This window comes from Danio rerio, chromosome 5 (genome assembly GCF_049306965.1).
Source record: "Danio rerio strain Tuebingen ecotype United States chromosome 5, GRCz12tu, whole genome shotgun sequence".
NCBI classification, from domain to species: Eukaryota; Metazoa; Chordata; class Actinopteri; order Cypriniformes; family Danionidae; genus Danio; species Danio rerio.
In genome coordinates, this window is record NC_133180.1 from 47,935,001 (window position 1) to 47,953,167 (window position 18,167).

The 18,167-nt window shown below is 36.7% G+C and overlaps 1 protein-coding gene across 3 annotated transcripts in view; it reads right to left on the reverse strand.

Moving 5' to 3' along the window:
* Nucleotides 1–15,489, reverse strand: part of edil3a (EGF-like repeats and discoidin I-like domains 3a) — a 326,360-nt gene extending 310,871 nt beyond the window's left edge. For all 3 annotated transcript variants that reach the window (XM_005165251.6, XM_005165250.6, XM_001332580.10), the window contains exon 1: nucleotides 15,106–15,489. In XM_005165251.6, coding sequence (XP_005165308.1) covers nucleotides 15,106–15,169 — 64 coding nt within the window. In that variant the 5' untranslated portion in view covers nucleotides 15,170–15,489. The remainder of the gene's footprint in view (nucleotides 1–15,105) is intronic.
* Nucleotides 15,490–18,167: the final 2,678 nt, after the last annotated feature.

Here is an 18,167-nt window from a genome sequence, read left to right on the forward strand (position 1 = left end):
GCTAGATAGCACAAGTTTGGACACCTCAGACTCAGAGAGCTGAGAAAAAGAGGTGAGTGTGTGTGGTGTTGGTGTTGTATCTTGCGTGTTTGTTGTAGGTGCAGCAAATTGAGCACTGATTTTTGCAGTTTTGGTGCAGAAGAATGTAGCAAAGTCATCAGTAGTAAGTGTGGAGGATGCGGGTGGAGGAGGAGGATAGAGGAGGGAGGAAAATGTTTTAAAAAGTAGGCGAGGATTAGTGGCATTGTTGATTTTCAGACGGTAATACGTCTGCTTTGCAGAAGTAACCTCAGCTGAGAAAGAGGACAGAAGAGTTTGGTATGTTAAGAGATGTGCAGGATTTTTAGTTTTCCGCCAAATTCTCTCCGCAGCCCGAAGTTTTGAGCGATGCTCACGGAGAGCATCCGAGAGCCAGGGTGCAGGAGGACTGGCACGGGCTGGCCTGGATGCAAGAGGACATGTCTGTCTGTCTGTCTGTCTATCTATCATCGTCTATCTATCTATCTATCTATCTATCTATCTATCTATCTATCTATCTATCTATCTATCTATCTATCTATCTATCTATCTATCTATCTATCTATCTATCTATCTATCTATCTATCTATCTATCTATCTATCTATCTATCTATCTATCTATCTATCTATCTATCTATCTATCTATCTATCTATCTATCTATCTATCTATCTATCTATCTATCTATCTATCTATCTATCTATCCATCCATCCATCCATCCATCCATCTATCTATCTATCTATCTATCTATCTATCTATCTATCTATCTATCTATCTATCTATCTATCTATCAAGATGCTTTATTATGAATGAATGGACAATTTTAAAATGTAAACTGGATGAAGAAATGGATTGGTAGATGGATATACTGACAATGTTTAAAATGTTTAAGTCTTTCCAGAAGAGTTATACACAGTGGGTATTAGAATACCACTAAGATAATAAATCAAAAGAGCGCTGAAGTTATGTACTGTAGGACTCCCTGAATCCCACACACAAAAAGAATTGTTCATTTCATGCCACGTCACTATTTATTTAATGCCATGCTCTGATTGCTACAGAAAGCTCACATCTCTTGTTATATCTGTACCATTCATTAAGAGTGAGGAAAATCAGTCTTCATTTTTTTCCACATCATTCATGTAATGACAAAGAGGAGCTGACTGCAATCTCTTCAGATGTAGACTGAATTAACCGGGCTTTCGGTGCAACTCATTCTACAACAGATCTATAGGCATTATACATGATATTAAGCTTTGTGCTAATATCTGAATAAAAAAAAATAAAAATAAAAAAAACCATTTTTTGTTAAATGCCATGAGTTATTGTTTACAGAATGCTCACATGTGTTGTTATGTTTGCCAGTCCATAAGAAAAGGAAACAATATTATATGCAGCCATCTATCTTGTGTTTTTGTTTCTTTCTTGGGGAGGAGGGGCGGTATTTGTTCATAATTTAAGGCAAGATATCATGACACAGGATATACTCCACTGCAATCTGTCCTTCTGATGCACAATGGCCCACAGGCAGTATGCACCACAGGTCTGGACATCTAGCATAGTCAGCAACATTGGGTTAACACTAAATCTCTCAGTGGCATTTGATGATACCCCCACTGGCACACCATAACACTGCCATGCCCCCAAATTCTCCAAGGAGCTCTACAAAGCCAAGCATTAGCATTCCCTTTCATCTCATTTCCAGATGCTTGCTGAAAAAAAAAAAAAAAAAAAAAAAAACACATCAATTTTCACATTTAGAAATTGCTAATACATTTTAGAATTACAGTTTTTCTCAGTCGCTTTGGTGCGTTTCTCACAACACTAGTGCATTTTTGCACAACATTTAATGATTTTCTCAAAACAATTAGTACAAACTGCAAAACCTAGCTGATAACCTGCAAAAGCGCATCACATGCTCAAAATGGATAGTTCATTCCTCAAAAGCAAGTATTGATGTCAATCAAAGTGTCAGTGTCATCAAAATGAAAAGTCCTGACACCATTGTGTATGAACAAGATAGTCAAATGGCTTAGTCATGTTTTCATTATGACAGTTTACTCTGGACATTTTTTCAATGCAAAAAAAAAAGTCTGATTTTGGTGACACTTCCTGAAAATGCTCAAGACAGCACTATATACTATTTGCATATCCATTTGAAAACTACAGTAAAGTTAGACATCACTGCATTTAGTAAGGTATCTAAGTACAAGACACTGAATATGTATGTTTCACATTTTTACTGCATTTGCTCTTTGCAATCCTAATTTATTCCCAGCATTGTGCAAAAGAATAAATACACCCTTATTTACAACAAACATAAACTCCATTTAGGTAGAGCTGTGCACAACTGTAAACAATATTGCAGTACATATTGGAACTGAGCCTACAACATACACAGGTCTGTAAATCATTCATCAAATTGTTCAATTTTAAAGACATTTTCAGGAAAATAAAGATTTCAATTTGTTAAAAAAATTAGCTTAACACATTTTGACAACTAGTTTAACATTTTTGTATGCAATGACTCAAGTAATGAAATGAGGACTGTTTTATCTCAGTTTTATATAATGACTATTCAGCATTCACAAGTTTAGTTCATCTTGACTGACATGACATAAGCAGATGATAATGTTCTAAACAGCAGAGAGTTGTATGAAAGCAATTGATGCATGTCCAAAAGCATTTGCAATTTGTTGGAAAGAATGAGAAACTGCTACTAGGGATGTGCACAAATGACTAATTGTTTTGAGAAATGCAATAACTGTTGTGCAAATGTAAATAGTTTAGCGGGAAATGCATGAAAGCGTAAAGAAAAACTGTAATTACAAAGAATCTATAAGTGAGCTATTGAATCAAACCTCGTAATGTCACATAAAAAACACTGATAAAAGTAAAAATAAATACGTAAAAATAAAGTAAAAAATCTACGTACATTAACAGTGTTTTGTAGTTCCCCAAGAAGCATGTGATTTGATTTCACCACATGAAACATGAAGTTAATGAATATGTAAATATGTAAACAAAAATAAAAACATGTTTACATGCTAAATGCTAAGCAGGTATAGAAATTAGCTTATTCAAAAATGCTACAAATGACTTATCTTTGCCTCATTACTTAACCCTTAAAGACCGAGACAGCCGCCCGCGGCTAAAAATAAGTATTGCTCTTAAATGTTTAATAACTTTTGATCCGCTGATCCGATCCATACAATTCAAAGATTGGCATAAAGAAGAGAATCTCAGCTTTCCAGCGCTTTATCACATTACATTCACGTACTTTCAGAGGCTCCGGAATCAGTGTGGTTACGTCATCAAATTTTGACAACGCTGATTTGACAAAGGGACGCTCGTCACTTGTCTCTCCGGACAAATCAGACATGATACATGGATGCATTGTCCCTCCTCCATGCCCAGATTGGTTCAAACTCGCTCTATCTCAACCAATAAGCATAGGTTTCGCTTTGTGAACCAACAATCAGCTATTTGAACAACACTGAATGAGAGATAGGCTGCACATTTACGCGCGGCTAAATAAAACGCAAAAAAAAAAAAAAGTTTTGCATGAAATAATTCTCATACTAAGTACTTTTGCATGCACAACAGCACTAAAACATGACAAAACAGTGACACAGCAAAGACGAAGTGCTGCTCTTGCTGTTTTCAAAGGACGCAAATGAAGGTTGGGCTGTTTGTCTGCATTGCACGCGAACCATATCCATATCCACAGACAACCATATCCATGCTGGCACATAAAACCTAAGGATGGTCCATATTGAATCTAGTTTAGTTATGTAACTATTTATAGTATAGTAAATATTTATATCTATTTTATTTACTGAGGATTTGCACCATGTTTATTTGGACTTTGACGCATTATTTATTATTTTCTTATTTTATATTTGTTCATTATAAGTGGTGTTGTTTATGGTAACTAAAAATATATTATTTGGAAAAAGTCAAATTTGCTTCAGTGTTCTGTTATTTTGTAACATTTTTTTCTGTTTAGTTCATTCCCAGAACTTTTGGGCAAATACATTGTCAGTAAATAAATGCATTTTTTCCCGCCATTGAAAAACGCCTTGGAATAACATTGAAATAAATTGCTATAACTTGCTCAGGTAATGGTGGATGTAGACAAAATTTATTTTGGAAGTATAAAACATCATAACATGTATTTCTAAAGAAAGAAAAACAAACTTCATAAGGTTTTGTTTGTAATAACTAGAAAATGCCACTTTTTTAAAAAATCGTTTCTGGAAAATTCTGGAATATTTTCTGTCTGTTCATATGTTTTTGGACCAAAAAAAGTTTTAGACTGGACCTTTAAATGATACAGATTGAAACTTCAGGTTCTCCTGTTTAAAATAATATATGACACTTGAGTCTGACTGCTAAAATAAAAATAAAACTGCTTTAAAAAAATAATAATAATATAGGCCCATTAGGTGCCCACAAAATACCTCTAGGTCTTTAAGGGTTAACCAAAATTCAGATTAGGTCACAATCTGGAGCTATTATAAATGCTTAACTGTAGCTTGCATTTTATGACTGTAAATTGTCACAGATATACATACATCGCATACGGACCCTGAGCATGCCTGAATACCGCCGCCACATTTGTACAGTGCTCCCAGGACAAATGTCATTCAATGGATGTCATTCGCACTTAGTCAAGACTAAAGCCAATCTAAAGATGCAAACAAAGAAAACAAAGCACAAAAGCATTTCATAGGTAAGATTTAGTTTACGTTTTTGTATGTTACAAACTTTGTGCTCAACAAGTAATTTTACTGATGATGATACAGTCACCTACTGCACTGACCATAAGGCAAAGTAGCACCAACTCAGCAAACAATGTAAATGAAACATGACAACAAGACGCTGATGCCAGAAATGTGTATTATTTTCGGCTAAATGAAGCAACTTATAAGGGTGCCTGATAACAAAACAGTGCCTACCATAAATAAAAAAATTCTACCATAAATTATTGAATATTTAAGATGTTATATACCATTTAGATCAGAAAGGTGAATATGCACATTGAGACGGAGGAATATTGATGGTTCACATGAGTCGTTCATGATGGAGATTCATTCACAAACAGATTGCTCCCTCTGTTAGGAATAAAAGTAAAAGCAGGAGATGGGATGTTTTTCAGGACATGGATTACATCAAATTTAACAGGGAGGGAGGATAATACATTTAACAATCCATGCACATGCTTTTTGTAAGCAATTGCAGTGCGGTCACGCATCGATATAGAAAAGTGATATAAAATTATAATTTTCATAACTTAAAAAAATATTTGCTAACTGACCTCCAGCAAAAATCCTGATCATAGATATACGTATATCTATGGCTTTGGATGGCCAGTCCCCCACAGCACTTTAGTCCCACAAAGGGAGCTCTTCCCTTTACTAAGATGGCGGCTCCATTAACACATTTCTTCCAATGGACAACTTTAACGTTGGCAACATCTAATGTAAATATCTATGGTAAATTGTTAGCTTGATGTTAATTTTAGCTTTGATGAATTTGCTGCAGATTCCCTGCTGCATCTGTCTTTGTTTTTGTTTGTGTTGTGTTTTGTTTTAGGCAACACAATGACACAGTAGGTAGTGCTGTCGCCTCATAGCAAGAAGGCCGCTGGTTCGAGCCTCGGCTGGGTCAGTTAGCGAATCCGTGTGGAGTTTGCATGTTCTTCCTGCGTTCTTGTGGGTTTTCCCCCACAGTCCAAAGACATGCATTTCAGGTAAATTGGGTAGGCTAAATTGTCCATAGTGTATGAGTGTGAATGAGTGTTTATGGATGTTTCCCAGAGATGGGTTGTTGCTGGAAGGCTGAACATCCATTGCTTAAAACGTGCTGGATAAGTCGGCGGTTCATTCCTCTGTGGTGACCCCGGATTGATAAAGGGACTAAGCCAAAAAGGAAATTAGTAAATTAATGAATGTGTTTTGTTTTGTTTTCTTCATTTAGAAAGATCCATGATTATTTCCAGCCACTTAATATAATTAATAAAGGGACTAAGCTGAAAATAAAACAAATGAAAGAATCTAGGAATGACTGACAAATATAAACTATTCAAACGATTAATGTACAAATACTTGAATATCCTATAAATGAATAAATTTAGCCAATATACAGTCCTTCCATCAACAGAGAAAGCAACTAAATTGACTATACTAACAAGCTAAATCTTGACCCCCTATTATTCTTCGCACAGTCCAGTCTAATCTTGTTCTTGTGATGGAGGTGCCCTAGCATGAGATAATACAGGTCAAGTCCTGTTCATCTACAAACGCCAATGGTGCCATTAGTCTGTCAAAACAAGTGAAAAATGAATCCATCTTTCATTATTAGCAGGATTGCATGGGCACAGTCCAGACAGTGATGACCACAATTACACCCCAGCGTACACGAAAAGAAGGGCAATGAGTAAAGTTCAATGACACCTCATCAGAACGGAAGGTCATTACGGAAAGATTGAGTTCTGTTTGGCCATGTTGCTCCATTCATGATTAATTGTGATCTGTGAGCCTATCAGAACCAATGATCTAGAAAGGAATGGCCTCTGTACACTCATTAATGAGAGTGAAAGCGAGGGATGGAACAAAAATGAATGACAAACCCATCTACTTCTCTTAGCCACCTACGAAATGAGTCTTGTGAGAGGGTAAAATGGTGTAATATGGCTGCCTGTTGTTCCCAAGAGGCAAAGAAGTCATTTGCTTAACTAAGAGAACAATTGAACTGGCACTCTATCATAAAAAAGTACACGTCGACACTCAGAATAGCAATCAACTCTGCAAGTTCACTCTTGAAAAATGCTGTGGTCACATTTACATTTTTAACAAGGAATCTGATTGCGCTTTGCATCTATTTAATGAATCTATTTTTTCACTCTGACGTCTAGTTAAACAGAGAGCCTACGGTGGATTGTTTCTCAAAAGAGATTTTTTCCACAAAGTAATAGCTAATGTCACGCAATAAATAAAGCATGGAGGACTCACGCAGGGAAGCCGTTCTAATGAAGTGGCCATCTGACGCTGACAGCACAGTTCATGTGTGTGGGATAAAGACCTGAACTACTAGAGCTTAAGGGCCCACAGGGTTAACCAACCAGAACAAATTTGTCTCACACTCTCAACATGGGTCCCCTGTCAAACACAGTCCTGTCCTCGAGCTGGGATAAAATAGTTACACTGTCACGGATAAAGTGCCCAATACAAAGTGGAAAGTATAATGCAACAAATATTGAAAAAGAAAGCTTTTTTGGGGACTAAACTGTAGTGCATGGGTATATTATTCAGAAAATACATGCAAACACAAAGATAAACAAAAGTAGAGGATGTCTAGACACAGTTTATGGTTTAAAAACAATACGATGAGTCACCAAAAGCATCATCTATACAGAAACCTCTATACTCCACTTTCTATTTCAAAATTGCAATTATTTCTTACAATAGCAGGACCTATTGTCATGATTCATTGATTTTTTTATTATTATTTATTTATTTTTTGTTACTTTGACTTTACAGTATATCTCATAACTTTATTACCTTCAATAAAAGGGCCATGAAACCCCTCTCTTTCGGTTCAAGTCTATCTCAGAAATTTTTTTTCAAAAAATGCTTCATAATGGGCATGGAGCGCTGAGGAGAGCAGAGTGAGGAGTGTGCATGGCCAGCAGAACAGGCGAAAAATGTCAACTCACAAAATGTGACGCAAACTGTGAGGAGACGCATGATTTTATAGTTTACAAAGTTAAAATCAAAGAAATTCACAGTAATTTAATACCCTGTACATATGTTATTTCATACACATATAGCCACAATATGTAAACACTGTAAATGAGTCAGACCCAATCCCCAGGTCTGACGGTCACAGTGGATAGCAGTGCAGCATGTCTCTTGCCCAGTGCGTGGCACCCCCATGAAATTTTCTTAGGGGTGGCTATTTGAGGCCACACCAAATCTTGGGGTGGCACACAAAAAAATAAAAAAATAATGAATTCATTGTAATGTTATGTTTTTGTTTTTTTTTTTCTGGTAAATTAAATACTCTGGTTTTAATTCATTTATTCAAATACTTTTAAAATATTGCAATTTATTCTTTGAAAATCAATTACCAAGTATATGTGCAATCCGAATAGAAATCAATATTTAACTTAAACATTTAACAAACTGATTTTAAAATTTCAAAATGCATTTATTTATTTTCTAGGATTTGTAGTTTTCAATCAGATAAAACACAATTTTTCATTTAAAAAATAATTTCTTAATAAAAAGTGTACAATCTCATGAACCCAAAGTCATGTTCCGTTTCTCGTCATCAAACAATACTAAACAAATTATGTTATTTTTCCTTCATTTAAAAAAAAAAAAAAAAAAAAACTTGAATTTGTTGTGGTAAAGTCAGCTTATTTGCTGCGATTGGATGTCTATGGTTTATCTCCGAGGTGCAGCCAGAAAAGTCAGTAAAACATTAATTCAGCGCATGCTTAAAGGGGGAGGGACAGCGAATCAGCAATGTCTGTGGCGCCAATCAATCCACAATAATTTGGTGGATGTATTTTATTTATTTTATAGAAATATTGTGAATTTACGTAAGAACATTTATCTATCTATCTATCTATCTATGATGAATATATCAATCCATCCATCCATCCTTTTTATTTTACGTTAGGCACAAACAAAGTTCTATACAGCAGTTTACCATCTGTCATGAATTTTTTTTTTTTTAAATCAATCGAAGCACCTTTAGGTTAAAGGTGTCTACACACATTACAAAAAAAAAAAAAAAAAAACAATATCTATAACACAGCACATACATTCCGCAACATGCCCCCTTATCATCAGCAGGTTTTATTTCACGGTCTGCCTGAGACAGTTGGTAGGCTAACAAACCAGATGCCTTTTTATCAGCAACCCAATATTCTTATACAATGCAAAATGGCATGAGATGATGCACAGAGAGCCTATCCAAGCAAAAGATGTTTAAGGAGCATTGATTTGCTCAAGCCAGCAGCTGTGGCCTCTGACATTGAGAATAGGGTGTTTGCTTGTAATTGCCCCCCGACAGTTGCATGCATCAATGAAAGCAGCCACTGAAATCTCCCACGCAGTCTCGAACACAGTGTGGGAAATATAAGGTGCTGCAAGAAATCTGATCTGTTTTGCACACCCATAGATGCTGGACCACTTCTGGATGTTAGGCTACATTAAGGTGTATAGGGCTGCACAATTTTAGCATCAATATTGCAATATTTGCATCCGCAAAAGTCACATTGCAAAGATATGCAGTTTGAGGTACTGAGTCTAAAATATAGTTGAGCATGAGCTGCAAAATTGTATTTAAAGGGGTGGTCCACTACGATATCATATTTTAAACTTTAGTTGATGTGTAATGTAGCTGTGTGAACATAAACAACATCTCAACAACATCCAATTTAATGCAAAGAAGAGACATTGGCTTTTACAGAGTTAGCTTGGCAAAGCCTACAGCGAAAGAAGTTTTGGGGACTACAAAAAAATGCATCTGGGTTAATGATGTCATAAACCCTTTAGGTTATGCACATTCACTCTGTTCAGTTAAGGGGCGTGGCCTCAGGCGCTGTAATGTTATAGTAGAGAAAGTTAAAATGGCATCCAAACGCTGCTATTTCCACAGAGCTTGTTCTGTTTCTGTATTTGGTCTTCCAAAGGACACGACACAAAAAGGGAAGTGCTTATAATTTAATTTTATTTATATTCCAGAAAATTATTACAAAAAAAATATCTAGCTTTATGCTTATAGCTTTTTGGCACTGCTAACAATTTAACTACAAATTCCCATTTATCTGTCAATCTGCTGTAAACACCCACAATCTTCAGAAGCGCTGCAGTGTCTCTCTATGCAGCCCCTTTTTTCTGCATTCTAAATCTCAAATAACAAACTTGCAAAAGATATGTGAACATTTCATGTTACTTACACATGCTTATTATGAATATATGACACTTGTCAGATTTTATTTTAGGGAGCAGGCATGAGGTTCAGCTGTGTCCTCTGTGTCATTTTCTGTCTGACTCAGGCTCAAACTGATATGGCAACACTGGCTAGTTACAGAGCAACGGCAAAGCGTGCGTTTGTAAGGGCTTGGCACTTTTCCTGGTGACGTGGAGACGATCTGCAAATCACAGCTCAATATGTTAACTGACCAATCAGAGCTTCTTGAGGGTGGCCCTTTCAGAGGAACTAGGAAATATGAATGTAGTGTTCTTGTTAGCAGAGTAGGTGTATATAACTAAAAGTAAGATTTATGAAAAAAATAATAACCTGATTTAAGTATTTATACTGAATTTATATGATTTATGAAAAAAAAAATAATTATATATATATATATATATATATATATATATATATATATATATATATATATATATATATATATATATATAATTCCTACTGGGAATTTTTGTCTCGTTTCTAGTCCATAAATTTGATCTTGACATTTCTTTTGATGGTGAAAACAAAATAGTTTTACTTGCTCTAAGAACATTTTGATATTTGGACAAGAAACTAGACCAAACACAGTAATAAAATCATTTTTGTACCTGAATAGTGTTAGGTTCCCCAGAAAACCATCAAAATGTGCTATTCAAACAAACTTGTGAAATTGTATTCATATTAGTAATCAAAAATTAGTTTATCCGATTTTCAAAATATTGTATAGCACAATGTGATACTGTCAATAAAGCAGCCATTTACCCTAGATTAATTAACAGAAATGAAAATTATGTAATCAGACTGGCATTTTGGTAATTTGTGTCTTGAAGAATGTTGGTATGCAACATAGCTTAGTTTTATTTTTTGTTCATATAATGAAAATCAAAGAAAAACAAAACAGTTTGGATCCCTTGTTTTCCCATATAAAGTATGTGAAAAACATTTACCAAAAAATAGTCGTCCTAAATTTATAGTATCCATAAAACGGTAGGCAAAATGTCCCTGCTTGACCTACTGTACTAGCGCATTCAACAGAAGTAGAGTAGAAAGGATTTATGAATGACAGTGATTAAAATGCAAGGTGATTCACACCACTTATTTTCATATGAGTTTATTTAGTAGCTGTTATGCAGGGGCTCCAACCAGCAATCTTCTTGCTGTGATGTGGCAGTGCTACCCACTGCGCCGCTGTGCCACCCATTGGAAACCTTAGCCATTGTTCTTTTGTGGTGAATTCTAGAGGGTATACAGCTGCGGAGTCATTGATAATTATTTATATGACAACAACAATACAATAACTGTACAACAATAATAACTAGTTTAACATTACTAATTAGTAATTTAATAAACAATATAAATAATTATTTTTATGTTGTCTGTGCGTTATTACCGTGGGGGGTAGGTTTAGGGTTAGCTTAGGGGTAGGCGTTAATAAAATGCAACGTAATGGGTAATTTATTAAATAATATAAATAATTCTTGTTATAATTAGTTTTTAAACATTACTGTAAGGAGTATGTTTTAGGCTGGGGTGCGATTAGACGTTTATAAATACAATTATTGGGTAATTAAATACATAATATAAACAATTCTAACTCCCAGACACGGCTGCATCCCTTCTAGCAACTATAGTATGAAAAGAATATATACTATGGACGTCAGTCATATTTTCTTCAGAATCTCAAGAAAAAACTCAAACCAGTTTGTAACAACTGTAAATTATGACAATTTTGAGGTGAACGGTCCCTTTAACAAATATTACTTAGTCCTGACTCTCACAAAGTAAACTCTTTGAACTTTTAATTTCTTTGCAGGAAACAAAGAAAAACGTGACTGAAAGTGAGGCATGCCACCAAATCACACCTTGAAGCATGTCGAATGTGTGACATCTGAATGTGCTGTGATTAATTGAAGAACTGCCACTGATGATTTCACTCTCTCACCAAGCCAAGGAACAAGTGCACCCCGAGGTATTGTAGCTAACAATCCATTATTCAAGGAGGAGGCTGCGGCTCCGAGCTGCAGAAGCACAGTTGACACCAGGAGGCTCTGAGGCCATGCTCAGTTACAATTATAGCTCCTAACACAGCTAGACTGGAAGAGGAGAGCACACTTTAAATCGCAGACCTGTGAAGCCGAGAACACTGGGAAGCTACAAACAAGCGTTCAAGCGGGACCAAATATTAGTTCATTTGCCTTCTTATCCAGGAACATAACTGTCAGCTGAAGATTATTTGGATTGATATGTCTATAGTTAATTCTTCGGGGTGGCAACTTAGAAAGCAATCTTATCTGCCTTTGAGGAACACTTAAAAGATGAAGTATTTGCAATTCATAGCTTAAAAAAAAAAAAAAAAAAAAAAAAGTATGAGGATGTTTCATCAGTACTATATATTTCGTTGCTCTTGCAGCCGCAAGGAGACACTTTAACAAAACAGGTTCATCCCCTCAGGGAGCAAAGAACATTAAAGAAGACTTTCTTCTAAATGGCTGAGATTAAATATAGAGAACATTTGAAGATTTCTCATCTTAAGAGAGAAAAAGACACCAACACATCTCAATTGAAGATGTCTTAATGTCTCAAAATGAACTTACATTTACCATTAAATCAAATTAAGAAAGCGAATGTCGATTCAGTTTCACGTCAGACATTTCTCATCAAATTCTTTTACTTGTTTAGAGCAGAAGTGCCCAAAGTAGGGCCCGTGAGCCAAAGTTAGCGCATTGTAACCTTTGCTTTAGCCTGCCATGCCATCCCATCAGCAAAGAAAGGGATAATGATGGGGGGTTGGTTGGGGCGAATGCCTTTGGCAGAGATCGTCATTTTGAATTTAATGTACAGCATTTTGTTTGTTTGTTTAATTGAGGAGCAACAAAAAGACAACTAAAATTAAATGTTTCACATGAATCAGACTTTTACAATGTAAATACTGTCACTTGACAGATAGAGAACAATGTACAAGACACCGGTTAGCAAATCAAGGCAAAGGCAGGAGCAGCTCAACTAGTGTATTCAGTATTGAGCTTCGTTGTGTTATAAATGGGATTATTTATGTTTTAGTATAATAAGTTGATTATAAAACATTTAAAATATACTGCATGATCATTTAATATGTGTTAAAGCAACTTTTTATATTTACTTTTATATAATAAGCAAACAAATGTGCAACTTTTATGTAATAGGGTTTGGTATTTTACCTTCTGCCAACAGCCCTCAATCAAGTTTGGTTTTTGGCCCTTTTTAAGAAAAGGTTTTGGCACCCCTGGTTTAGAGATATCTTATTCATATTAGTTTTATAGTAAATTATTTGTTTTATGCTTATTTCAAATGATTTAAAAAATATAATAATGATAAAAAACACCCAATGATGTTTCTACTGAGATGTGAAAGAGTGAACAGGATTTCCTCTGAGCCAGTCTCCCATGGCATGCACTGAAATTGTACATTTGTGCAAGATGCCTGATAAGACTTACATTTTTATTGCTAGAAGGTCAGCGTGTTCAAAATCACAGTTGAACAAACTATAGATATTGTGGGAAATACTGCAAGTTACCAAGAAATCCAATTCCATGTCAATACACAACACTTTATTTTTAATGATTGTTATGAGAGGGGATTTACGTGCTACATATGACAACATTGGGTGCAACCTAAAACAGCAATTCAGCAGTAGTTGCATCTCTATGTACAATGTTAAAGATAAAATCCAAGTGATGCAAATCTATTGAAAGAAGCTGCAAGAAACCTGTCCACTCTTATTCTGACAGCCCAATTGGATCCAAATGGACGTGCATCACTCGCATGTCTACTATAGGAGAATACATTCACTGTGATTGGAGATCGATAAGAACAGAGAGAAACATCCACTGAGCTCCGGGAAATGGATCTCAAGTCCATCCAGTGTGACAACTGATCAGTCTCCTCCTATTTCACAAAAATACTGATGTAATGTGGCAAGTTGCTTTTACATTCATTCTTTAAAACTCCCTAGTTTGTATCTTTTAACATATTGTTGTTGTTGTTTTTCCTTACAAAGTATATTTTATTGATTGGTAGTTTTTTTTTTTTTTTTTGTTTTTGCAGTTTTTCTAAAGCATTAATCCTTTGTAAAATAATATTAGACACATTGTCACTTGCGAACATTAACTATGTTTTCATCCAGAGTTGTGAATTTATTTCATGAATGCAATTAAGATCTTGAATCAAACATTTATGAATAAAGCACCATTTCAACCATATGTCTTCATGTAAAAGGAATGTAATATATGCATAATACAAATAAATGTTTATACAATCAGGGACACCACTGTAGCTTTTTCCTATCATAGTGAATAAGCTGCAGCAGATGGCATGCAACATTAAGTGACTTTTGTGTTTCCATCATAGTTTATATGCCAATTTTTATCAATTGAGCACTTTATTTTGTAGAATTTATGCACATCTTGGCACTTCTATTTATTCAGTGTACTGGAAACAAAACCTTGTCATTAAACCTGTGATGATTTCTGATTTTACATTTGAAGGTAATCATTTTGCAATAATTTCATGGCATTATTATATGTATATTAGCAAGCTACATTATTATTATTATTATTATTATTATTATTATTATTATTATTATTATTATTATTATTTTCATCCATATTATCAAAGAACTAGGCTATTCCAAGAGCAAGCACTAGTGATTCCTGTTTCAAGAATTACATGTTAAAAGAGCATGCCATAGATCTAAAAACCGTGGGAGTAAGATCAGGAAAGCCGTAGCCGCCTGTCAGTGGGATCCCATGTAAATAACGTCTCTCCTACTACATTCACTTGACTTTACCAATAAAAACAACATGAGCTATTATGAATGGCATTTAAAAAAAATGCGAATGTGGCTTACTCTCAGAGTTACAGCAAAGTATGCATGTCTTGTTTGCTAATTTCATGGCACGTTGAGACGCGCAACAAACATTTTGTTTTAAACGAGCCTTTTAAGGTCATTCTCCGACGTGCCGAATAAAAGCAGTACTCATTCGGTCTCCCTGTCCAGCAGCAATTGAAAGTTAAAACAACGTCCATGGCAAAAACACGCATCCTACGCTTTGCCACTCACCTTTGACGAGATGCGGGACAGCGAGGTGCACGCAGAGGGCGATGGAGACGAGCAACGGTCCCATCCTCACCAAACAGCGGTTACGAGCTCCAAGGTTACGAACGTTCAGCGGCAGCGACGGACAAAACTTCTTTCTTTCACTCAGTTACACGCAAAGGTCTTCGACGAAGTATCTCCCAGGACAGGTGTCAGTGAAGTCCGTGTTTTTCTCCCAGAAAGGGTCAACGGAGATAAACTAAATGATCCTCTTTGGAGTTCCTCTTGCCCTTCTGCTGCAGTGGTGCGCGGCGAGATAACGGAGAGGCTCCGCGCGGGTCCCGATCAAACGGTGATTGCGCGCGGCGGACGGTCAGTGTAGCGCTCGAGCAGCGGCGCTGTCTTACTGATAAAGACGAGCCTCGCTCCTCCCCAGCAGCCCTGGAGCCTCCAATACACAGAACGAACGGAGAAATCCAAATGGGTGGGACAATGTCAGTGTATTTTAGTTCACCCCGGGAAAGACGCTCTGAACAGGTACAACACTTCTGACCCCCGCTTCCGATCACATTTATCACATACACACTCTCTTATCTTTGTCAATAGGTGTGTGAGTGGAATGTCAGGGTACAACGGTGATGACTTTAATATTTTATTATTTTTGTATTATTATTATTATTATTTTATCTTTTCATTTTTTTTTTGCTTTAACGCCAAAATAAATTATAGGCTAGATGTGCTTGTTACAATTTCTTTACCCTAACACCGTAGTGAATTGTTTCACAACAGTTGAGAGTAATTATTCATTGTTTTTCTTTTCGGCTTAGTCCCTTTTATCTAGGGTCACCACATCGGAATGAACCGCCAATGTATCAAGCATATGTTTTACGCTGCGGATGCCCTTCCAGCTGCAACCCATCACTGGGAAGCATCCATACACACTTATTCACACACATACAGTAGATTTAGCTACGGACATGGACAATTTAGCTTAACCAATTTACCTATACCGCATGTCTTTGGACTTGTGTTGCGGAAACCGGAGCACCCGGATGAAACCCACGCAAACATGGGGAGAACATGCAAACTCCACACAGAAACACCAACTGACCCAGCCAGGGCTCGAACCAGAGATTGTGTTACTCATTGTGCCACCTTGCTGCCCCAGATGAAAACAGTTTATTTTTATTAGTTTATGTTCATAAGTTATTATGTGTATCACAATATGTTTATCCAATCAATCCAAACGTTTTATTTAAAGCAGCTTACTTTCAAATTGAAAAAGTTAACAAATAAAAGGCCTATCTGATTTAATATCTGTGAGTTTCTTTTTTTTTTTTTTTTTTTGCACTGTAAAACGTGCAATAATTTACAGCTGGAAGGGCATAGGCTGCATAAAACGTGCTGGATAAGTTGGTGGTTCATTCCGATGTGGCGACCCCATTTTAATAAAGGGACTTAGCCGAAAAGTAAGGTTTAATTAGCAGAGTACCATAGTTTTGCTTAAAATATTGCAATGCACACAACATTATGGGTGACATATCAGAGTTCAAAATTGTTTGTGCGCGTCACGCTTGCTCATTTGTGAATAAAGCTTGGCACCGGAACACGGTGGGCACATGACAGTTTAAAGGGCACCTATGGTGAAAAATCTACTTTTCAAACTGTTTGGACAGACATGTGTGTACGTATAGTGTATAGACCGTCATATTGGCATGATATAAACAAACACAGTCCTTTTTTTTTTAAATTTAACAACATTTAAAGAGTTCACACTTAGCTGATGATTAATTATAAAAGCTTGTTTGGCATGCTGTCCCGGGAGAGAGTCCTGAGCTCATGAGATCCTCGAGCCCAGGGCTCCCTCCTGTTGCAAGGAGGGAGGGGAGTTTGAGCTCTGGTAGATCTCGAGAACTCCCCTGCTGTAGCAAGTGATTGCTCTTGAAAATAACTACGTACATGTCTATGGTGCCAATTTGGATTGTTCAATTGACTTAATTGCATGTTTTTAGGCGGTGGGAGGAAACCGGGGAACCCGGGGGAAACCCACGTGAGCACGGGGAGAAGTGTAAACTCCACACAGAAATGTCTGCTAGTTTGGTAAAGCCAGGAACCAGAGAAATTCTTGCTGTGAGGCGACAGTGCTACACACTGGGCCACCGTGTCACCCGTCTAAAAAGGAGGAGTAGGGGTGGAAGGGGGGACTCTTCAAAACGAAGATAGCAGTGGAATGAAACCCAGGGTATTTTATAGTAGTTTAGGAGTCATCTGATTGGAGCGTAGTGAATTGGATAATGCGGATCCAGCCGCTAACAATCATAAGCACGTGATCCTCTCGAAATTTGTTTATACATAAACTTCACAAAAACGGTGGACCAGTGGTTTTTAGATCTACCACAACTTGACATAGGAGTGCAGTCCCACTGGTCAAAAACATTGATTGACATGCACGTCACCATATCCTCAGTTTGTCGTTTCACTTCCGCCTTTTTTTTATTGGCGAGTCAAAGCAACGTCACTAGAGGAACATTCTTGCTCTACTTTTAGATGTAAGGCTCATTGGGCTCAACACAAGATCAGCATTCACCACATGATCGATCTAATCGGAATTATTGTTTGTAACTTTGTTTGTTTGTAGGTAGGTTTGCAAACTAGAGAACTTTTCATTGCTTTTACCCTTAACTTTAGCCGTTTGCAATACTCAAGGTCACAGAAGCTCCCTGTGAGTGTGATCTTAACTAGGTGCAGTTGAAAGTGCGAGCGCCTTTGCCTTGTGTGAGTGTCGCTCCATGGGAAATAAAATGACAAACTTGCCAGCAGGTTACACACCAGAAGTGCCGCTCGGCGACGCACAGAGTCACGCCATGCAGCGCCATGCATTTTAGAATTCTAAACATAGATTTTCTATCAGGGTACACACAATGGCGCTATCCACGCCTCCCAGCCAGGATTCGAGACACTTGTTTCTGCCGCGTCACAGAGCTCCATCTGAATAGTTTCATTTTAAATAACATGCAAATGTGCGTGCCTGGTGTGCCATGTCACGGCTCTAAGTGGGTCATCCGTATGCCTCAGTCCAAGGTAAT